The sequence below is a fragment of the Anguilla anguilla genome, chromosome 7 (genome assembly GCF_013347855.1).
Source record: "Anguilla anguilla isolate fAngAng1 chromosome 7, fAngAng1.pri, whole genome shotgun sequence".
Classification (NCBI taxonomy): domain Eukaryota; kingdom Metazoa; phylum Chordata; class Actinopteri; order Anguilliformes; family Anguillidae; genus Anguilla; species Anguilla anguilla.
This window is the reverse complement of record NC_049207.1, coordinates 9,363,672-9,387,587: the sequence shown is the minus strand read 5'-3', so window position 1 is coordinate 9,387,587 and position 23,916 is coordinate 9,363,672. Positions and strand designations below refer to the sequence as shown.

Sequence of the window (23,916 nt, the reverse complement as noted above, 5' to 3'; positions counted from 1 at the left end):
CTGCTAACTATATAGATTGCAAGGAAAGGGGCAGGGGGGCAGGTACATTCCAGTCAGTGCCCTTAAATAAATCCGTACTTTTCCCCCTCCCACTTTTGTTTTTCCACTTTTGTTACCCCGCAATTAGTTAAGCATACATACACTAAAATCACATAAGAGACATATATCAACTCATCGATCGTTCTTCCTGCAGGGGAAAAAAAACCGGGTGGACAAGCATGGTAGAATAAGAAAGGCTGGGAAGCATGGTGCTGCCAGGTAGACAGGTTTGCCCAGTGCCAGTAAGCACACACTGGCAGGAAAAGCACGAACATGTAGGAAGGTGGTGTGCCAGCAGGTAGTGCTGGTTAGTAGGCAGAAAAGAATGGTGCTGGCAGGAAAGAAGGAAGGCAGGTGGCAGGTACAGCATAAAAAGCCATGAATAAGAAGGCCTGTGTGGTGCCAAAAAGCTCACAACCAAGCATGCTGCCAACTGGCAAGCAAGTAGATCTGCTAAGTGTGGCAGAGACAGACAGGTGAAAAAGGGCTAGTTAGTTAGTGTTAGTGCTTGAATATAGATTATGTATATTTCTACTGGTAGACTGTCTGCCATCCTGTGGAGGTATTTTATGATTCTCAATCCTACAGTGATTGGTTGTTCACAGCCAGGTCTTCAAGAACAGAAAGTTCTAATAACCTGAACTCTGGTGCTGCACATAGCTTTACAGACATTTTTTGCGCTTCTGCACTGTTCGCTCCATTGAAAACAATGAAGGGTAAGTCATTACTGCTTGACTGTACTGTCTATGTGAAAGAGCTAAAAGAATGGATCCTTGGAGAATGCTGTATAACTGAGGAGAAAGTTCATGGTGAGTTTATTCCATGGCTGCTATCAACATGCCCAGCGCTTCCTATTAAGCTATCTTCTGCCCTCTAGTGGTCATTTCTGTGGTGCTAGTGGTGACCACCGTCGCACTTCTGCACAAGAGCTGCCACAAGTAATTTTAACTTCTTTGTGGTTTCTTACCAAAAAAACACCGATCACATAATCTATGGAATTTCCTATAATGTACTAAAACAAGAAAAAGTCACCATGCATGACCAGCCTCAGATCCATAAAGAAAATAATTTAGTTATTCTAGTGACTGCAACCTTCATCTTCCCCTGACACATACATAGTTACATGTTACATAGGCCAAGAAAGAACTACACAGTATGGAATATTTTACATCAGCCCCATATTAATTGTGTTGGCTAAAAAGTATAGCCTCAAAAACACCTACAGATGAACTTTGGAGTGACATATCCTCTTGAGACTTTTATTCTGGGAGCAGTCATATACCCTATGGCCCAGAACTCAATCTGGATTGTGATACCCACATGGGGCAACACACAATTGGCCATAAGATCTGACAGGCAGAGGAAGGAAATTCTCTTGAGCATTCTATAGTTGATTGCAGCAGCTGTGCAATCATATGGTGCAGTAAATGCAGCAGATCAGCCGGCCAATCACAGGGCGGGAAGAGACTGGCTGAATTCCCAAGTTTAAAAGGGTGTGCATAGTCTTTTCTGCCCCACTGAATTAATGTAGATTGTTGGAGCAAAGGGGGTGTAGGTTTCTACTTGCAGCTGGGTAATGTTAAAATGGGAGAAAATGTAGGAAGAGTGAACTATAAATGCCATAATAATAAAACTCAAAATTGTGTTTTTGGAGAGTATTGGAGTATTGAGTATTACCATTGATCACAAAACATTAATACAGGTCAAGTTTATCCTTTAAGCTGGCTAGAATTTAAAATATATGCTCATTATTATTACTACACAACCCCACTACAAGCATTTAATACTATGCCTGAGCAGTATGACACTTCTGCTCAATAAACAGAAAAAAATATATAGAAAATCCCCCCCGGGAAAATAAACTGCATCGCTTAGTGCTTAAATCAGCCGGAATAGTAAAAGCACAGAGTTTATCTCTTCCAGTTAACTGTTGACAGAGGTCAGCCAAAGGTATTTCCTCTTGTGGAGGTAAGCAATTGCCATAGCAAGCTTTATTAAGTAACTCCTTTGCTGATTGGCTGGGCCTGGCACAATGTGGGTGTGGCTCTGTGAAAGGAAATGTGATTGAAAAGTCATGGGGAATTTTGCCAACTTTTTGCTTGCAGTTTTGGCTTCCCTATGCTCTGGATCCAGGCCAAATTGCAGAGTGACAGTCCAGATATCATGGTTATTTTCTTTATTTTGACCTTTCTCTGTCTAGGTTTGTGTAGCTTTCAGTGTGAAGCTTTTGACTGAATCTCAGTTCTACAGGCCATTGTGGCAGAATATCCATTGTCTGACAGAAGGAAATTCCATTGTGTATGTGTTTTGTGACAAAAATGATTAAACATCAATGATGTAATAAGGAGACAGCAGGGCTTTAAGGCTGGGAATTAAACAGGAATTCTGCAAGCAGGTAAACCCTGTTTCAGAAACCCAGCGGTGGCCTGTGCTCAATATTTCTATCACAAAACAACGTAAACGACCCCAACTGTCAGGTGTTTTCTATGTGAATCGCAGTGAGACCTTTAGGCTACATAGCACCTTTCAAGAAGCCTATACGAGCGTAAATCACGTCTGTCTGCACCAATGTGTAGCCCCCATCTGTGCAATGTACAACATACTGTATCTGTCCAATAACGAATACAGTGCGCGTTCTGGGGCGAATCAGTTACATGTAGTGTAATCATAAGTTAAATAATAAACTAAAATGTTTTATGGCAGTCGCGTCATTAAATTATAGACTCTCTTTGGTTTACATTTAAACCCCCTCCCCATAGTACTAGAAGCGGATACTGTTCAGCTCTTCTGCATTTCATTGGACAGGGGAAGTGATGCGTTCGGGGAAACGTCGCTCCCGTTTCTGCTCCACTGCCACGTATGAAGGGCGGAGTGTTACCCGGAGCATCCCCACAAACACAACGCGCCCGGTAAAAGATGCAGTTTCGCATTATGTTACACAAAAATAACGTCGCTGTATTTCCCCTGTTCGTGCTCACGGTCTCATGTGTATCATTTTACATTGTTAGCTAATACAAAAAAACTCGAATATTCCCCCGGCAAAATAAATTATGCAGAAAGTTTAATTCTTCAAAGACCAAAAAAAGAAAAAAAAAGAAAAAAGAAAGAGAAACTGCTAAGTTGTTGCTTACTTTATATTACAATTTCAGCTGCTTGGCCGTGGTTTATCGACACGGATGACAGAACACTAAGAAAATGCAACACAACACAATGATTTAACAAAATTTGAATCTAATTCCAACCATGTAAGCGCAGAAATTATTTTTCTCTTAATTCCTGCTACATGTGAGATTCCATTGCAGTTTAAAAAAAGATAACGCTTACATTTTAGTGTGTAACCATTCTGAAAACGCTTTCCTTTCTTGTAGCCTATCATCTACAAACATCTACAGCCAGAGCTCCCAGGACTTTGGTGGAATTGCTGGTTCTACTAAAGAGACGCCCCTTCTTTTGCATACCTCAACGCTAGGACAGACACGATACACTCAGTGATACGCTGAATGCACAGTATATTAGCATCTATAACCCCCTGAATAATCGATTTCGGCTCTCATTTCTATACGCAGCTAACCTCCTGCTCCAAGCATGACTGCGAAACACAGAAATAAGAATGCAAGTGACAAGAATTCCACTTCTATTCAAGATGACGTGGCGAAGAAAATCACGAAGGCCAGCAAAAGCACCGACTCTACTGCATCGGGGTCAGGGACCTGGACAAAGGCTTTGGCCGCGCTCAGTTACATTGCACTGGTAGCCGCAGCCGGGTTCGCTGCCTTTTATCTTCAAAAAGTGGTAGAAGAAGTTGGCCAGATAAGTAGCAGGACAGAAGCAACCATCCAGAAAAACGCGGAGCTGACAAAGAAAATGGAGAGCGCCCTGCAACAGGTAGGCAATTTCATTGAGGACAAAAAACCGAGTTGACACTGTCCGCTTGATGTTACTTAAATCGAGATGAGGACGTTATGTGCGTAACGGCATTCTGCGGACCCAGACGGTGAAGGACCAATAGGCAACAAGTAGCATTTATAATGAAATAAAAGTTTCTTGGCATTACATAGTGTGTAATTGACACAGGGGATGTTGAGAGAAACGATACCCCTCCCCCATTTAAAGTATTACAAGCCTATTTGTGGTCATGTATCAAAATATTTAGTCAAAATGAACTAAAAATAAATAAATAAATAAATAAATAAAAACAGCACGGTCTTGTAAGTTTGTAAGTTAAGAGACAAGTGTGGCTTTACGGAGCAGCGATCAGTTGAACTTTTAAAAATGCCATATTTTCAACCCCGCTTGTTCTAGAGCATACCCTCGCCATTACTGTAAAGTAAACCGGACCCTTCAGTCTAATGTGTTCACTACAAAGCATTTCAGTTTGCCCGTAAGGTTCAACATGAAATATCTTCAAAAGATAAATTGAAATTACGTTTTCCTGTCATCTCACCTGCGTGCACGAATCGAGTAATTAGGCCATAAATGTTGCTTTTGACATACTGGAATATGTCTGTGATTCGGCTTCCTTAACGTTTTTGATTGTGACTCATCTGCTCATCTGTTTGATCAAACTGTTCAAACAGTGAACACGCAGCACAAAAAATCAGTCCTCCCTACAGGAAGGGTAGCCTACAGGAAGGTCCACAATGCAGAAAGTGGCATGGTGGGGGCTGAGTCTTGGAAGTGGGATATCTTCTCTGACACAGATCAGTTTAGCAGTATTCATATGATGGCCTCATCACATCCCCATGAATTAATGTTATTTTTAAAAACACAAATATATGTCCCATTGAGAAAACAGTCTAGAGTGTTCAGATAATGTTTTGTGTATTAGTGGCACTGCTGGGTCTAGATGTGTGCAATGGTAGCAGCAAACCACTCTTGTGTCTCCTTGTGGTTGAAAGGTTGACTCCTTGAAGCAAACGGTGGACGGGTTCGACTCGACCCTGGGCAGGATGCAGACGGAGCTGGACAGCGCCGGGTGGGCGCTGCGGAAGGGCGAGGCGGAGACGCGGCGGGTGGAGGAGGCGCTGCAGAAGCTGCAGAACGAGCTCCTGCAGGACCTCTCGGAGGGGATCCGGGAGCTGAAGGAGGCCCGCGATCAGGACTCCTCGTCGCTGGAGCGCATGGTGGAGGAGCGGCTGACGGAGCTGACCCGCTCCATCGGCGACAGCGTGGCCGAGTTCGCCGGGGCGCAGAGTGAGACGCAGACCCAGCTCAGAGACCTGAAGGCCAGGCTGGACGGCGTGGAGAGCCCCGCCTCGCTGAAGCGCGAGCTCCTGGCCGTCGTCGAGACCGTCGGGGAGCTCCAGGCCGCCGGTCAGGCGTCCGAGCAGACGGCCGAGGCCCTGAGGAAGCAGATAGCCGCCGTGGGGGCGGAGCTCCAGACCAGGAACGAGGAAGTGGCGTCCACAATGCAGGAGATTGACTCGGTGAGGGAGCTGGTGCAGAGCACAGCCGGTGTGCTGAGGGAGTCCGTGTCTGCAGCCGAGGTCTCCGTCAAGCTCCTCAATGACCAGGCCCAGAGCCTGCAGTCTGGGCAGGACATGGCGGCGGGCAGCATCCAGGGCCTGGAGCAGGGCCTGCGGGGGGCGGTGGCGCAGGCCGAGAAGACCGGCGAGGAGGTGGAGGCCCGGCTGAAGGCCCTGGAGCAGAGCGCCGATGCCTCGGCGGCCGCCACCGTGGCACAGACGGAGAGGGCGGAGGCCATCCTGGCCAAGCATGACGCTCACGAGAGCGCGCTCACCACGCTGGCGAGGGACGTGCAGGGCGTCCGAGCGGCCGGCGAGGCGGAGGCCGCCCGGCTCCAGGCCGCCCTGACGGAGGCGCAGCAGGCCCTGGCGGGCCAGGTGGAGGCGCTGCAGGGCGACCTGGGGGAGCTCCAGAGCAAGGTGGCCGCTCTGGGCGGCCGGCAGACGGAGCTGTCCTCGCGGGGCTCCGGCCTGGGCCAGCAGCTGGAGGGCCTGGGGAAGAGGCTGAAGGCCCTGGAGGAGGAGACGGCCAAGGCCCCAGCGCTGGACACTCTGAAGGCCTCGGTCAGCCAGGCCCAGAAAGACGTGCAGCAGCTCAGGAACACGATGGACAGCTTGACAGCCTACTCTAAGAAGGTGGAGGGCCACGAGGTGGCCATCACCTCACTGAAGAGTTCACTGGAGGAGACCAAAGCTTCTGTGAGCACGCTCTCCAAACAGAAAGCACCCGGCAAGGTCTGATGAGTGCTTGGGGGGGGTCTAACAAAGGGAGGAGGAAATGCTAGCTTTAGGGAGGGGAGGGGTGGACTACTGCTCTCAGACCTAAGCTACACACTCAGACTGCACTGTAGTTTTTGTTCCATTACAATGTTTTCAGGGTCTTCACCAATCCCAGCTGCAACTGAATCATTTTACAGATGTTATGATTTTGCTGATTGTGGTCGTTTTCTAAAATAAATGTTCTTTTGCCATACAAAGCTATGCAAATTATTTGTCCAAACAGGGCCTGGGTGTAATTGAGTCAGGTAAGTTTTAGGCGGTTGTATATCAGGCCAAAGAGGTCTACGGTGGAGCAAAGCATGCAAGGCCACCAGGTCTGGAGGCACAGCATAGACCATCAGGTCCTGTGTGGGAATAGGTACTTTGCTGGCTTTAAGATGATGTAAAACCAGGCAGTCAAATATATTCCTAATAATAAACCACTCTAGAATATTTCACTGTTAATTAAAACTTCCCATCAACTTAAAAATCATCTCTGTAAGACTAATGTATTCAATACTATCCTCATTGTAAGAAAGAGGGAGCAGATGATTTTTCTGCCTGGCTGTGAACGCGCAGCGTGAGCATGGGGAAGGAGGGTGTGGGGTGGGGGCGGGGGTCTGTCTCCCTGCGTGACATCTCGTACATCTCTGCCATGAGCTCACTGCAGGACAGGATCCTGCTCTTTTTGCAGGACAGATGGCCCTGCCCTGCTGAGCTTACTACCTGTTATCCCACTGCAGGTCTGATCCAAATCAGAGCTTCATTAGCAAGCTGTTCTGGATAAAAGCACCATTCAAATGAAAACATGCATGCTGCCTTCAGATTCTTTGTACCATGTTAGATAACAGCCATTATCATTTTTGATACCAAAATGTACCACAGAAGAAAACAAGTGTGTATGATTTTGTACCAGAGCAGATAAAAAGAGCAAATAGTATTTTTTTTCTTTTTGCAATGAGCTGGCATTGACTAGTCTTAACTAGCCTGTCAATTTAAATGAGAAGGTGAATGCTGGAATGTGATCCAGTTTCACTGGGGAAGGGAGAAAATAAAAGGTAAATGGGAAAAAATACTAATTTAAACAAACTGCTCCTGAAGTTGATTTACTTACGGCTCATAAACACAAATCCTGTAAGCAGAAGCACAACCACTGATGAATCTCTCTGTAGTCCTGTCTGCTCTTATTGTAGAACAGTACCTTTTTACATGGTAGTCAGGAAATGGCCTGGTCCATTGTAGAGAATGTTACATGCCAGCAGAACAGTGGACATCTGAGTTTATCCAAAACCATAACAAGATAAAATGAACCTGTGTGCAACTTCCAAGAAATGCCCTTTTCTGTAGTATTAAGACAAATTTGTTCACACAGCATCAACAGAATTACACAAGCAAGCATTGTCAAAGAACCACTTTAATGAGGTCATTAATTAGTTCCACAAAATTCCCTGAAACACTTTGACTGGATATAATTATGTTCAAGCATGTGTTATGTCAAAACAAGTTATGCTTATGAGTTACCATCTCTCAAAATAAACTCTTTGGCACCTCACGTTGTTTTTGTGTCTGCAACAAGAAGTTTGTGATTCCTTGTTGTTTAGAATGAAGATACACAAATGGAGATTTAGGGTGGTTTAATGCTGCAATGCCAACTTCTTGCAATCGCTATAGTGCAAAAATTGGGTTTGCTACAAAGGCAGCAGTCTGGAGCAACCAGTACAAACATGCAGCTGACTGCTCAGTTCTTTAATCATTTCCTGATTGTAACAGAAGACTGAACTAATCTGCAGCTACAAGGTAAAGCCCAGTGAGCTAGTCCTAACAGTGGCCGCCCTTGAATTCAACGTTGCTCATACTGCAGTCTATGATGGTCTCTTAGATAATCTGTTTGCTACATTAGCCCCAAGGTACACTTGGGTTCCTGGCCTGTCACTACTGAGCACACTCTAGATGGGAAATGGTTTGTTTGATTAGTGCACAAAGTTCAAATCTGGAGTTCTTTCCATTCAGAAATGAGATGGCTTTGCAAAACTGGAAAGCATTTCAACATCAGCCTTGACATGACCCTTGTGACTGACAATGCTGTGCTCGCCCAGAACATTCCATCTTTTGAGAGCGCATTCCGCGTTAACTTACACAACTCGCTGAAATAACTGACCTTCTCAGTAAATAATCTCACAAAAAATCTGCAGTAAACAACACTCTTTGATAAAAAAAGCAACTCCAGGTTTAACGGTAATAACAGCAATGGAACATTCTCCCGGGCCAGTAATGGGACCGGGCCAGTCTCTGGAATTTAGGGAGATTCTCCTTGATACAGTAAAGGAGTCTCTGGAATATTAAACATTTGAGGGGGGTTCTCTACTCCCCAGGCTCGTTAGTCTGAGGGAACACGTCGCTTATGTTGGGGACCTGGGTAAGCTGCTGCTGGACGCTCCGCAGGTCGCCCTGGACGGCAGTCAGGTTGGCCAGGGTCTCCCGGAGCACGGCGATGTCCTCCTCCCTCCGCATCATGTCCTCGGCCAGCCGGCCGATCCGCAGCGTCAGGTCGGCCATCTGCGGCTCCAGCAGGGCGAAGTCCTTCTTGATGGTCGAGACCTTGGGCTTCAGGTCGCTGGCGAAGGTGACGGTCTTCAGCAGCCGGGCACGCCCGCTCTCCAGGGTCTGGAGGCGGCCGGCGAGCGCGGCGTCGGCGGCGGACAGCTCGGCTAGCTGGCGCCGCAGCCGCTCCAGGCTCTGCCCGTTCCTGTCCGTGGAGCTCTTCAGCACGGTCACCCTGTCGATGCTGCTCGCCAGCACATCCCCGATCCTCTTCACCATGGCCCGCTCCGCGTGCGCCACCTTCTCCTCCAGCTCCTGCTCGGAGGCCAGCAGCGCCTCCACCTCCGACTCCAGGCCGGCCATCCGCCGCACGTCCGTCCTGACCGAGGCCACCTTGGCGCTGACGTCCTGGGTGATGACGGTGGTGCGTTCCTCAATCCCCCGCACGGCCTGGGACAGACCCGACAGGTTCTCCTGGAGCTTCTCTCGCTTTTCGGTCAGGCCTGATACCCACTCCTTCAGCTGGGACACATCCCGATCCAAGTTCTCCACGTGGGACAGCACAGACTGCCCCTCGAGCTTCTCCACCAGCACCTGGACACCCTTAAACTAAAAGGAGAAAAGAGAAACAGCAGCCATTTTGTATTTGCTACCACCAACCATTTTACAGACATCATAGTTAAATTACACACACTTGGCAGTCAATTATGAACGTAAACTCCTTTATTCCTTTTTCAACACTCAAAGGTACTTTGACCTTGAAGTTTCAATTCAGTTTCAATTGAACTAATGTTTGTATATAAACAGGAAATACAGTGACTAGCAAAACAGCAATGTTCAATTCATGTTCAGTTAATGAAACTCATCCCTGACTTCAAAAATACAGAATGGAAATAGTTTTTCAGAAATTAATTACTTACATTACTACACACATTGCTTTTTAAAATGTTATATGACAAAATATAACAGTTGTAATAATGTCTCGTACACACCAGACTGGCCACCCCAAGCACAACACTCTTGAACAATCAAGTAACTCCAAAGAGAGGACTGTTCAAACGTTCAAATACAGGATGAAAGTGCATTCTAAGCGTGATCATTAACAATATATTTTACCTGAAGTAGCATCACGTGATAGACACTTTATATCAAATAATAATGTCACATGATAAAAATGTCTCCCATGGGGTAATTTCAATGGCATGGACATAAAACGAGCTAATGCGTTAAACATCAGTGCAGTTTCACCATGATGATATCCATAAATCTTTACAGATAATACAAACAGCTTGGACAGTGTGAAGGTATGACAGTGTGACAGTGGTGAACAGCTTACTGTAGCAGTGTATTGCCATTTTAGCTCAGTGAAATACTGCAGTGATTGGCACAAAATCTACTGTACAAAATAAATTGTTGAAAACACTGATGATGCACTGAACAGCATAAGATGTGCTTTATAGCGCCCACGCTAAAAAAAATTTAAGTTAACATTCCAATCTTTGTCTGTGAACCAATCACACAGCTTACTGAGGTATAAGTACCCTCTCATTCATGTACCACTATTGCTTTGAGTGCAGTGGTTTCTACGAATAACACAATATATGCTGAACATTATGCAAGATAATAGTGGAACAATCGGGCTACACAACAAAACACGTCCCTGCTTCTTTAATGGGAGACTATGCAGCTCTGTATGAATAAGCCAGACTGTTTCTTCATTGCAGGCCATGATATCACACATCTCCCAGCTCAGCTGGTTCATGCTCAGGGAGTTTGTCAGGTTCGCCCTCGTCTTGCGCCTCCTGCTGGCTTGGAGGCTCCGGGTGGGCCAGCTCCCTCCTGGCACGGTACATCTCCTTGACGGTCTCCTTGACGACGCCCAGGTCGTTCCTCATTTTCAGGATGCTGTTGTCGGCCTGCATGGCGTCCAGCGCCTGCTGGATGGCCAGGATCTCGGACACGGCCTTGAGCGCGCTGTCCTCCACGCCGAAGACCTGCAGGGTCAGCTCCTCCACCCTCCTCTGGGCCGCGCCCAGGTCGGCGGCCAGCCGCAGGATGGAGCGCACCGCGTCCTCCACGGCGGGCAGGTGCTCCTCGCAGCGCTCCGCCCGCGGCAGGTGCTCGGCCAGCGCGTCGCGCAGCTCGGCGTCGCGGCGGGAGAGGGCGCGCTGACGCTCCTCCAGCTGCCCGATCTGCCGGGTGTTCCAGTCCAGCTGGTCCCGGACGCGGCGGGCGTCGTCCTCCTCCGTGTTCTCCAGCGCGCGGGCGTTCATGCGCGTGCTGTCCTCCAGCTCCGCCAGCCTCTTCCGCGTGGCCCGCGCCTTCCCCTCCGCCTCGTTCACCTTCTCCGTCACCCGGCCGTGGGCGGCCCGCGACTCCGCCTTCAGCCCCCCGATGTCCCGCGTGATGAGCTCCAGGCTGGCCTGCCACGCCTCGGTCACGTTCAGAAAGTGGCGGTTGATGCCCTGGATGTCGAGCGAGGCCGAGTGCTCGCTGTCCTGAATCGCCATGATGGCGGCGTGCAGGCCGGAGATGTCCCGCTCCAGCTTATTCACCAAGGACACGGACGACATTGCACCCTGCAGGTCATTTTCGGAGGAGTCCAGCTGCACCCACAACATAAAACAGGGAGTTTGTGTCTGGCTCCCAATCTTCCCATCGCACACAACTTCCCGACGTACACGCTGCCGCAAGCAACATGCAATACTAGGAAAATGGACTTTCTCCTGCATCCACTCTATCCAGTTCTGTTGACAACTCAAGATAAAAGTTGTACCCGCAAAACATGCCACAACAGTCAGTCGCATAGCATAAATACTAGTAAATTCCTCAATTGACCTTGACGTGTGATTTCCTGGACCCACTCACGTGACAGAGTGTTAACAACCGTGCAGGGCCAAGTTAGCCCATCTTCCCATCTCATATGGGCTATCTTTACGGGTCAGTGTCTTTTACAAGTAACAAACAGAAACTTGCCTACAACACTGCATTACTGTTTAAAATTGGACTTACCTTCCTGGTGATTTGGCCAATTTCATTCTCCAGTTCTTGGAGCACTGCTGTCTTTTGATACAGTAGTTTGTATTTTTCCTCAACTTCAGCAAATTTTATGTTCTGCTGCAACACGACCCTGTATGACAAAAACGTACAAAACACAACTTATTAGAATGCCAGCAAATATAACTACCAATTCTTATCATCTAAATGAACGAAACATTCAGCAGCTAACATTTTCATCAAACAGCAGCAAAAGTAACTTACCAGGACAGAGAGAGGCAGACTGCTATAGACAGGAGACAGGCAATAGTCCTGAGATCCAGAGTTTGGGACGTTGGACGTTCTCCAGCGCAAAGTTTCCCCTCGGTTACGTCGGCTTTCTTCGCTTCGTCCTCCTTGGCGGTTGGCTTTGAAGTATCGTCACTTTTATCATCTTGCTTTCCTTGTGGAGTTTTCTTTCTCTGTTTCAGTTCATTACTCGGCATTTCTGATTGCGTGTTTTCTTCCTTCCTCGCTAGCACCGGGAAGGCTACGCAATGCTCGAGATGCGTGCAACGGGGGAGAAGAGCGCAGAACAACCAAAAGCAAAAAAACTACAAACCCAGTACATATACTTGCATTGTATCCAAGGATCCCAAAACTACAAACAAATTATTGATTTCTAAACATCTATACAGAATAAGCCCACTGAACAAGATGCTGTATTTGCGGAACCTAACGCTGTAAACTCTTATGAAAACGAACAAATTCGTGAGCTAGCTTGTAGGTAGTTTTCCCCCGTTTATCTTTCTTCTTTAGAAATAGATAGTAATCTGGTTTAGTTGTCTTTTTCTATGCCAGTTAGGATACCTCCACGGTCAATAGAATACAAAATGCTCAGAAGATGCATAAAAATCGCCCTAGGCGGCAGATACCTGGCAGAATAACTGAGTAGCGTCTGCCCAGTAGCACTGCTGCCTGCCAACGTCATCACTCCCAGTTTCTTCGTCGGAGCCTAATCGGGAATGCGATGACGCAGCTGTGATGCGGAGAGACAGAGCTCCAAGATTGGTGTTATTATTTTTTCCAAGATTTTCCAGAATCTCCGACGGTCCAACCCTACTTAGCGAAAGGTAATGTGTATGTGGTCGACAGTGCTGCTTGATTCGGCAGCCTTGTGAACTAACTGTCATTTGCTGAAAGTTCCTCAGTATAATAAATATCGTCAATATATAGAGTGAATTATATTTTCTGTATGTCAAAGTGGCAAAGCCGGAAGCCAAATGTAAGTACGTCGCGCAGGCCGGGAATTCACTGGCATAAGAGACATCTAGCGGTTTATTTTGTACCCAGAGGAATATGAACATCATCGGTTATACCCTATGCGTACCAAATTCTTTACTGTTCATGTAGCCCCGGGCTGAAATGCATAAGTCTGGGGCGGAATAAGGTAGTACAATATTGTGCAATTGCATACTTAAGAGTATAGATAGGCTGTGGTTTATTGTCATTTGTCAAACAAACCGTTTCAACGTTAAAAAAAAAAGGTGAACAGTTCACTTGGCGTTGTTTCAACCCCAGTTGATGGGTCATCCTAGTGGCAAAAAATTGATGCAACAGCAGAAAAACTGTTTATCACAGCATTAGTTTGATTGGTGAATTCTTGTTTAAATTGGTCAATTTTTAAAAAAAACATTTCAGCTGCACTGAAAAATGTAATTTATATATTTTAGTTGTCAACTCATGGAAACAAATCCTCTCACTCAGTGTTCAGTTCAGGGCAACAGTCCATTTATTGTCCACCATTTGTGCTCAACAATCAAGAAACACCCATACAAACATTTAGGGGAGCAACAGTTTATTCAACATTTGAGCTGGTAGTTTTTATTTTTTGGACATAGTCAACTGGCTGTGCGAGATTGTGATGCAGCACCACTGTTACTGTAGCCCATTACACCATGTGCTTAACTGATGCTTGGTTCCCTATACTGTGCAACAAAAGCATATATAAATTCAAGCTTGCTTGGGTCTGTACATGTCTACGTGAGAGTTCTAATTCCAGGTAAATGATGCATATGTGTGTTTATTTTAATAAGCTTTATTAAATACCCCGTTAAAAACATTGTCTTTAACTGGCATACATAAAGAAACAAAGGATAAGGCATTAAGCCTGTTTTATTCAGTTTATGGAACATGAGTTTTTTTTTATTGTTTTTTTTAATTTTTTAATTTTTATTTTTTAAACCAAGTCTTTAATTACCACGCTACACTCTGAATGAAGGCACCATATCTTCACTGTTTAGTCCAAAGGGCAATAAAATTTGGCCTTGGAATGATTTGGATTTTATGAAGAGATTTTTTTTTTCTTCTTTTTTAATATGGAGGTCATTTTCTACAAAAACAGCTTTAAAGGTAGTTTCTCTGGTTTATATAATCTTTATATGTATAGAGGTTATATTTCTCTCAAATAATAGACAGTGTATCAAATAAGTGGTACTTGGGGGGGAACAGATGATACAGAAATACAACCAGAGCAATAGATAAACAGATCTTATAGACAGCAGATCACACAGCTCTGTGTATGCCTCCTCTCCAATGCCCATCTTTTTGTGAACTAGTGCTGGGATTCTGTGCTCGGACCTTCACATGCAAGCAGTGCATGCAGGGGCTTCAAGCCTTGCTGAGGCACGCATCCCCGGCTGAACAATGGCAGCATTCATTCAAAAAGCATTAAAGCTGCTATTTTGTAAATCTGATTACACAAATTCCTAATGATCAACTTGAATAAACCTCATCAAAATAAAATTATCAGGATTGTGCAAAAAATATTTTTGGCTGAAGTTTCTATAGCAAGCGATTAACTGTGAAATTCCGAGTTTTAATGAAGACACTCACAGAATTCCACTATACAATATTCAATGACTACTTTCCACAGTGATAAGTGATCAGACACCCTAACCAGCTGTAGAATGTATAATAAGGATATCAGCACTAAAATGACAGTATGTGAAAAGTTCATTGATTATATTTTGTTCTGGGCAGTGTACTGCATTGGCCTTTAAGGTTAAATTCCGTGTTTTTTTCCCCCCAATTCTGGCCAACAGTCTGAAAATGCTTTCTAGAGGGAATTAACAGCTCAGGATCAAAAAATGATTGTCTACTTCATTGAAATCGCTTCCAAACATCAAAGTAGCTCTGTTCACTTAGTGCTATCAAACTAAGCTAAACCATACCTCAGTTGAGATGGCTCCATTCAGACTACCACTTAAAGCAGAACTAGCTCTGCTCAAACCACAGCAAATATCCTCTCAACAGGTTTAATATCAGAGAACACACTACCTCAGTATTACAAAGAAACTGCTCTTTCTCGCAAAAGGTCAGAAAAAACAAGTATAGCATGGATCTTCCCTAAGTAGGAGAACATCTGCTATGTTTGGTCCTTCAGTGTTGCTTTTGCCCACACAGTCAGTGTGAGATCTGTGAGAGAGATGACCAGTTGTCTACACTAATCAATTTGAGTGGATCTGAACGCTGGGCAAATTATTTACTACAATCCTGTCCGAACGTCCAGGGTGCTCTGTGATGGTTAGCATGCCAATTTAAGGGCACTTAACATTTAAAATGAGGCTAGAATTTGGCCTTAAAGGCTGGTTTTGGAATGCTGAAGAGAACTACGGTCATATAACCCGGCACACAATTCTAACATGTCGGGCCTTTACAGTAATGTGCAGCATTGTGTTTGCTCAAGCCCCACGTTTGCAAAGAAGCAGTAAAACTTCATAGGTTTTACTCTCACTAGTGGCATTTAAACAGACATATACATCTGATTCCCAGCATCAAATCCAAAAGAAAACGCTAAAGCTACAAGCCTCAGTAAAACTTGCCTCAAAAATGCTTCTTCCCTCTGTCAGGATGGGTAGTGCAAAAGACCTCTTTTACTATAGGCTACACCAGAGCTCTTGAACTGCTCCTAAATAAACATTTTTAAATATGTTGACTTCAAGATTACACAAAACCACATACCAGGAAAAAAAAAAAAAAGCTTCGGTTTACATTGAAAAAAAAAGGATTCTTCATTGTAACTTCTGCTTGGACACGAGTCTTTGTCTTCAGGCATACACCTCGCAGAGGAATGGTCCCCGCTGCGGTGGAGATACATACAACACGTGTGCCCGGATACACCTCTGCTGGAACCACAGGTGCAAGAGGGCACTCAAGTGCTGTAGTGGTCCTGAAACGCACAAAACACACGCGGGGTCAGGCGATGGAGTAACCAGGAGCGTTTCCTAAGTCAGCTCTGTGTCTGTCCGTGTCAGCGAAGCGCATGTGTGTGTGTGTGTGTGCGTGTGCGCGTTTGTGCGCGTGAGCATGCGACGTGCATCGGAGGAGGGACGGACTAGCACCACTGACCTGGATGGATGACATCACGCCGCTGGCCATCACGGAGAGCCTCCCTGCTACGGTCCTGACCCCGAGTTTGAGCTGGGACATGTCTGGCGCGTTGGGCAGGACGTTGCTCAGGCTGTACGAGCCTGAGCCTGAGGAGCACACATCAGTACCAGTGAGACGCCCTGACATGCTACAACACAGGGCGCAGACCCCAACTGAACTACGCTGTGTGCATCTATAGGTCAGAATGTCCAGCGAAACCTATATTCCTTCCTTTTCTACACAGAAGTCTGGCTGGAACATCTATTTAAATTGCACAGGATGACTCAGGAACCTCATCCCACCCTACCTCTGGTGGGACAAACAAAATCACACCCCGGGCTCCTGGTAATAGCTGGTGAATGACAATCCATTTTAATACAAGATATCTTGGCCATAGGGCCCAGCCTGCTGTCATGCCCAGTACCTTGTTGAATAGGCCACTTGGGAGCCCAGCCCAACCTGCAATATTTCACATGTAATGGGTTTCCTTCAAATTCTGCTTCATTTTATTCAATGAAACTCTGGCTGGTTTCCCAGAAGACTGGAGAACGCTGCATCCTTTTTGCATCTCGCCCCAAAGGGGGCTCCCATTCTGTGCCGTGGCTCGCCCCGAGCCCCCCGTCCTTACCCGTCTGTTTCTTCTGCTCTTCGAACAGGTCGGCCGAGCTGATGGCAGAGTTGCCGGTGAGCCTCTCCAGCCTGGTCCTGGTTTCATACTGTCGGAGGGAGAGAGGGAAGAGAGGCGGGTCAGCACCCCCGGCGAGGCCGTTGCACAGGACTATCTGAAACTGACAACGGCTTTCATGTACGGCCGTGGGCCATGGCCTCCGAGGGCGAAGAAGGGGGACGTGCCTCAGTGTTGTCCTGATTCCCGAAGTACATGTCGGAGGAGATGGCCTTGGCGTTGCCAAACTTCTTCTGAGCCTCACCCGTGGAAGAGACGGGCTCCAGTTCGTGTTTTCGTCTTGTTGCCCTATGGGAGGAACGGAGCAAGAGAAATATTTAATTGTTACGTTTCAAGTTCCATTCGACAGATGAAAACCGTTTCGCCTTCAGCAAATGTGCTCCGCTTCTGGAGTAGTCACTGCAGGTGATTGGTTGCGTTGGTAATGTTCGAATGGCTGTGTGATTGGCTGTGTGCCCTGCCTCCGGTGTAATCCCTGCACGCGATTGGCTGTGTTGGTAAGGCAGGTACTGGGTAGTACCTTTCGTCAAATGATGTCTTTGAGCTGAGGAAGAAGTCTGGCTCTGGTTTCAGGCTCTCCTGCTTCCCAGAGGACCCTTTGGGCTCCCCCCACTGGGAGGACTTGCTGGAAGGTTCTGCAAACTCATCCGTGTATCTCGAGGACATTCTGCAAAAGGACACGAGGAGTCATTTAGCTGCACATTGAACAACTATAAAGTGGACAGAAAACAAAAAAAGACACACAAGGAGGGTTTACAAGCATGTGACAATGCTATGTCTAATTGCTCAGTCAGACGTTTAAACATTTATGGAAACTTTTAACATGTTTAGTAAATTCCTATCTTTTCCTTCCAGAGTTTACCTTGAAAACAACTGAAATGTTGTGTCTGTACTTGATGCTGGCCTCAAGTCATGCGCTTGTTTAGGGCCTGAACCTGAGGATAGGACCAGGCTCACATCGCTAAGCGGCACCGCCTCCCCCCCCCCGAAATCTGCCCCCACCTGGAGAACCTGGAAGAGAAGGAGCCGTCGTCTTCGGCGTCGTCCTCGACGGCATACTTCTTGCCCCACGACCCCTTGGCCTCCGCGGGAGACTCCTGCTGGATGGTGTGCATGTCGGACAGCACCGAGTGTGACACGCCGCTGGAACCAGAGAGGAGGCGTTAGGCATTAGGGGCAGACACCATGTCCAGAACCGACCATGCAGGCAGTCGCGTGCGGGCCTGGAGTCAGTCACCCCTGCTGCAGAAGAAGTTAACGCTAACATTAGCTGCGTGAGGCTAGCTCACCTCCGGCTGGTCAGGCCCATCCCCAGCCTCTCGGCCTGCTCCTTCTTCTTCCCCTCCATGTTCTTCAGCTTCTGCTCGTCCTGCTTACGCTGTGCCTCCAGGTCCTTGTAGGCCAGCCGCATGGAGGACACTCTGCGGGCGGGCACACAATGACACGTCAGCACTGTAAGGCCTAAGACCCGCCTCCTTCAGTCACCACCCCAAATTCTGCAGCTCAAAAAAAAAAAAAAAAAAAAAAAAAAAAAAACTTAGAAGCTCAAGGAGGAGAGTTAGAGTGACGATGAGTGACGTGTGGAGAAACGAAAAGGGGAGAGAGCATAAGGACAGGAAAGCGCGACGGGTGCGTGTGAGAGGGAGGAGAACGCGACGTGTGCGTGTGAGAGGGGGAGGAGCTCACATGGGTCCCTCGGCCTCGCTGGGCTTCGGCGGGGTGTCATCACGCTCCCGCTGTTTGTCCACGGCCTGCGCGCGCTTCTCCAGCTCCGAGAAGCTCTTACTGCTCACCTTCTGAGCCCCCAGGCCGCCCTTCTTTGAGCCAAGCTGACAGACAACCAACATTGGCATCGGGTGAGTACACGGGCTCCCACACAGACAAGTAACACGGTCAAAGCATGCACACACAGACACACACACACACACACACACACACAGGAGACGCGAGGAGATAAGGAGAGAAGGTCAATGCGTCACCTTGGCGCCAGTGTGGAGCCCGAAGGACATAGGCTCTGTCATACACTTACCGTTTTCTTAGCAGGGCCTGGCTTCTTCCTGATCAGAGAGGACTCTGTGAAGGAGTGGAAGGACAGGCAAGTCATTCACAGGAGAGCAGCAGAATTCAAAACGGAACAGTTACATTCTCCGGTCTGTGCTGCGGTCAGTTTGTGTCTGTGCTGCGTTTGAAGGACACCCGTGAGTCTGTCCCGGAAACTACCAAGACTGAAAAACTCCAACGTTATCCTGTGAGAGCAACATCACATTCACACAAAAGCATTTCTACTGAGAGCAAAAGCCGAGACACGGACTGAAAGTGGTTCGTCCTCAAAGAGAAATGGTGCAAAATTTCACTCAGCCACAAAGCCACTCAGTTAAAACCATATAAATGACACAGAAAAAGCAAATGAAAACTACAAGGCAAAAACCCTCACTGACTGCCAGCTCAGGAAGGGGGGGGGGGGTGGTTCACATAATGAGCTAACTGTCTACCTTTACTCTGCAAGTTTCCTGTAGAGGAGGGGTCAGCTAGAATGGGAGAGAGAGATCTGTTACATCCCTAATGGTACAAGAAACATGGCCTTTTTTTTATATCAAATACAAACACGGTGGAACACTGCAGTTACAGGCCAAAACACATATACTTACCAAAAAATGGTAAGTATTTAAATAATGTAATATACTGAGGTGTTACCCAGAACAGCTTTCGGGGAGACACTGAGCAGGTCCACGCTAGGGCCTTCCTCCGGTGTTCCTGAGGAAAAAGAAAACAGAAAGAGGAAAGGTGAGAGAGGGAGGATTTACAACACAGACTCACACCGCGTCCTGCTAAGTGACAACACCACAGCAGCCGTAGTTTACAGCACTTCCTCTCCTGATAAGCGCAGCCCTCGAGGAAAAGGACTTTACCGTTGTCTGCTTCTGGGATATCCTGCACTTTGGTCTGCTCCGCTGTCGTGGGATCCAAGTTCATCTGAGATGAACTAGGTTCAACCTGAGGACAGAGACACCCGCATGACGTACAGTACAAGCACCTTAGTCACTTAACAGTTTAACACGTTAATGACCTCACACATTACTGTTTTTAACACATTCATGAAAAACACGCACACATAAACCTACATGTACATGCAGGCTGAAGAAGTCCTCTTGCTTGCTTAGAGGTGATGTAGGAGAGAGGGGCGCCTGGCCGTCCAACCACAGCTACAGAAGACAATATAACAGTTGGCAGGAGTTATATCACAGCAAATCAGAGGCTCCAACAGAGCTTCTATCTATAGTACACACTTATCATGATGCCAACATCAGACACAGCTGGAGGTATCTGTGGAACTGACAGATGGTAATATACTAATAATAATTGTGGATATCATATTGCTACAATGCTACAGAATTAAGTGAATTTCAACTTCACATTGGTATTGTTACAGTAATAAATGTTACCATGGTGTGTGCTATAAACATGGTATAAATCAAAGGCACAGACAAAACATTAAACATGCCTGGCTACAACACAACGAAAACAGAAGCACATACAATTCTAAATACCCATGATGCTGATAAGGATACCTGCTGTACAGGTTGTGGTGGACACTGGCCACACAAACGGAAATTAATTGCACAAACTCGCAGATATCTGGTGTGCATATTTTTGTGCATATCTATGGTACCTCTGTGCCATGCTGTCTGGTGGCCTGAGTGGCCAGAGTCTTGATCTTCTCTCTGTAGAGCTGCGCAGCTCTGCTGTTGTACTTGGCGTTAGCTGCAGATGCGGTGGAGTTTTGCTGATGGAAGAAAGTCATCTGGAACAAATATGGCGAATTGGGAAGTTCAAATGGATAACTAATCACATACTGAACAGGGTCACCGGCAAATCTAAGCAAAGCATTCCAGTGCATGAGTTATAGTGTTAAATCCACATGTGGACTAGGTGTCACGCACGACTAACCAGAATGCAATGCCCACACCATACGCGCCTGCAGTGTTGGAGAACATTTACACACAGCACACTTGTTGCTCAAGATAAAGCCTTTCCTACACAAAACAGGTCAGGCAAGTTACCACACTGAACAGAAAACATTTTCGAATACACAGGGCACCCCAGGCAGCAACACACCCGGGAGGCAGCACCTGTAATGTACACTAAAATGTATTCAATGTCCGTGCAAACTAGACATACTCACCGCATTGGCGTTCCCGCCCACCTGCATGCAGCGTAACTGGTACCAGGACCAGTTGGAGTCCAGCTCGGTAGACCTGCCAGACAAAATCAGCCAAACTGTCAAGATGTTTTCACTGTGCTAACCATGCCACTGTCTACCAAACTACTGAGACAAACCTGGCACAATTATGTGCTCCATTTAGAACAGGTTTGTTGTTTTGTTTTTTGCTTTTTTTTTTTTACTAGCAGAGTTCTAATTTAACCTGGTTTCCAGTTAGGTCAAAAGACCTAACAACCCTATCTTACCCCAGCAACAGAAGAACACACAGCTCACTGGCACAGAGTCAAAGCAAATAGCACAACTGAGCATGTATCAGACTGCACACAGACAAAGTGACAGAGAGTCCGACCTGAACAATGACATGTATACACAGACCCTGGGGGGGGGGTAACGGAACTGATTACCCAGGGCCCCAAAGCAAACGGGGCACAAAAGGCCTGGACTGAAACGTTTGCTTTGGGAAGGAGAACCAGAGACTGAATTAGCTAAATTTTGGGCTACACCCCTGCACAGGTGTACATAGGTCCCACCCTATGGGTGTAACCCAAAGAACAGATGGGCCTAACTTAAAAGACGGCAAGAAAACAGCCCCCCCCCCCTTCCCCCACCCCCACCCCCACAAATAACAGGAAAATACAGGCCCCACCTGAAGGACAGGCATACATAGTTTTCACCTGATGGACTGGTATACACCAACTGCATCAAAAGAGCAGGGGTAGGCAGATCAAACCTAGCAGACAGGTGTAAATTTCACCTACTTAATGAAGGACAGTTATGCATGGGTCCGAGCTGATGAACAGGTGCATGTAGATTCTACCTAATGGAAGCATGTGTGTTTGTGTACAGGTCTTCCCTGATAACAGTCAAGTAGGTTTTAAGGGTCGTACCTGATGAAGGACAGGTGCACACCAAGAGATCTATGCGTTCCGGAACAGTCAATACATAAAAAGACTCCATAGGTGATGCTGGCCCAGCTGGGGTTCTTAGCATTGCAGTCGAAGCATGCCTAAAAACAGACATAAATGTTCAGAAGATATCCTTAAAAATAATGCAAATCTACCACTACTGCCACATGGATATAAACATTCCTGTTTTTCAAGGTGACAGTGGTAATTTAAAACCTGGAAAAGCCCTAATTTTAAATATGTCTTCTGGGGGCATTCTTGTGAATCTATGGGTCAAGTTACAGTGCTCATACTAAAGCGTCAACAACTGCTTTAAAAAAACAAAAACAAATAAGAGGACAAGCACACAGAAATGCAGATTACAAAATAGAGAACGGTTTTCTAAAACCAGGCAATTAGTCTAATTTAACAACAGCCCTATTTGAGTTACATGAACGAAATAGAAAATGTAATTTCATACATTATTTTATGGCAGTATTTATTTTGTTTTCGTATGATTAGATAAAAGTGCCATAAATACGTCGACAATTGCAAGCTGACCTGAACCGTGGAAGTCTAAGTCTGAAGTGCAACAAACTACACACACATCATGGAAGAATTTTTTTTCAGAAAACTACTGAAGTTATCAAGCGCAGCAGCCGTCTGTGCTGCGCTACCTTCACCTAATTTACCTAAATAACGTTAGCTGATGTTTTGTTAGTAACTTTACTAAGGCTACAGGTGTTGCCTTAGTTAGCGACAATGTAAAGAAACGATCAACTCCTAGCTACAAGTTACAAGTTACATGACGAGAACTTTCATTATAGAATATTATAAAAATCAATCATGTTAACATTAACAACTGTACGGATTTCAGTTCAGTCCTCCTTGGCAGTGTCTAGCTAGCTAATGTTTATTTCCAGATGGCATACAGGTTAGCTACAAAAACTCGTCGAAAAATCATTCCACCAAACAAGCTAACTAAACGTTACAGTTAATAGCTGGCTAGAAGACAATCTTAGCTAGACATCAATAATATCAGATGATTCGTTGTTTTTGTTGGTAAGGAACATGCACATTTTCCAATAAACAAATCAACTAGTGAGCGTGGCAGCTAGCAAAGTAAACAATCGATGTTAGCACAACAGTGCGACGTGTCAAAATCATTCTGCACTTCCTCCTCCTGCCAAACGGTGGACGGAGCCGAACTGCGCCGCTTCTTATTTCGAGATGTCTCACCTTATTCGTGGGCACTGACCGCAGCCGCTTGAAGATGGCCGCAATCTCTTGCTTGCTGGGATCTGACATCTTTCAGTTAGGTACCTGTTGTTAGCCAAGTTACGGAGCACCTAGACAAACTTAATCTGCCAAGCGTCGACCGTCGCCACATCACCGAGCTCTCGCGGTGGAAACAGACGCTTCCGGATTCTGTATCCACCATACGCGTCACAGGGATGACAATTTGGCTGTGCTGTCATTGGACAAAGTTGACTGATGACAAACAACAGCCTAGTGGATTCTGGAAAATTGAGGCAACCCCATATCTAGAAACAACCACACTGTACTCCTGCTCAGAAGAAAATGACTGTGGAAAACTACATAGAAATCCACAGATATGAGTATATATCATGTTTAAAATGTACACCATTTTAGCATAAACCAGATCTACATTTGCTACCCCGTTGATCACTAAATATGCATATGAAGCCTACTCTAAATTTATTTTTAAAAGCTCAGTCTTATTTCCTTCAATATTAGTCAGAGAACAGATAAAATGTACAATGCATGCTGTTGTTTCTATATATCAATATATATTCTATATATTGGTCATATTTGAACTACAAAAAATCAATTAAGGTAAAAACTATGTAATGTGTATGAACCGCCAAGAGTGTAGACAGCAGTATAATTCAA

At 46.1% G+C, this 23,916-nt stretch overlaps 3 protein-coding genes across 5 annotated transcripts; 1 reads left to right on the top strand and 2 right to left on the bottom strand.

Annotated features, from left to right (window-relative positions):
• The first annotated feature begins 3,502 nt into the window (after positions 1-3,502).
• Positions 3,503-6,477, top strand: ckap4 (cytoskeleton associated protein 4). The gene is made up of 2 exons (XM_035425241.1): positions 3,503-3,924; positions 4,938-6,477. The coding sequence occupies exons 1-2, from the start codon at positions 3,625-3,627 to the stop codon at positions 6,243-6,245; spliced, it is 1,608 nt and encodes a 535-aa protein (XP_035281132.1). The 5' UTR covers positions 3,503-3,624; the 3' UTR covers positions 6,246-6,477.
• Positions 6,478-7,659: 1,182 nt separating this feature from the next.
• Positions 7,660-13,025, bottom strand: ikbip (IKBKB interacting protein). Of its 2 annotated transcripts, none has more exons than XM_035425239.1 (3): positions 12,066-12,994; positions 11,817-11,934; positions 7,660-9,413 (listed from the first exon to the last, which is right to left on the bottom strand). In XM_035425239.1, the coding sequence occupies exons 1-3, from the start codon at positions 12,284-12,286 to the stop codon at positions 8,625-8,627; spliced, it is 1,128 nt and encodes a 375-aa protein (XP_035281130.1). In that variant the 5' UTR covers positions 12,287-12,994; the 3' UTR covers positions 7,660-8,624. The 2 variants fall into 2 exon arrangements, with proteins under 2 accessions (XP_035281130.1, XP_035281129.1); XM_035425238.1 differs by lacking the exon at positions 7,660-9,413 and adding an exon at positions 9,510-11,410 and having other exon boundaries at positions 12,066-13,025.
• Positions 13,026-13,632: 607 nt separating this feature from the next.
• On the bottom strand, positions 13,633-23,444 carry arfgap3 (ADP-ribosylation factor GTPase activating protein 3). 2 transcript variants are annotated; one of them, XM_035425236.1, is made up of 17 exons: positions 23,242-23,444; positions 22,006-22,124; positions 21,080-21,152; positions 20,567-20,698; positions 20,019-20,099; positions 19,806-19,890; positions 19,591-19,650; positions 19,389-19,424; positions 18,926-18,969; positions 18,583-18,725; positions 18,186-18,317; positions 17,899-18,039; positions 17,417-17,563; positions 17,064-17,184; positions 16,840-16,927; positions 16,191-16,318; positions 13,633-16,011 (listed from the first exon to the last, which is right to left on the bottom strand). In XM_035425236.1, the coding sequence occupies exons 1-17, from the start codon at positions 23,308-23,310 to the stop codon at positions 15,994-15,996; spliced, it is 1,617 nt and encodes a 538-aa protein (XP_035281127.1). In that variant the 5' UTR covers positions 23,311-23,444; the 3' UTR covers positions 13,633-15,993. The 2 variants fall into 2 exon arrangements, with proteins under 2 accessions (XP_035281127.1, XP_035281128.1); XM_035425237.1 differs by lacking the exon at positions 19,389-19,424.
• Between the last annotated feature and the right edge of the window lie 472 nt (positions 23,445-23,916).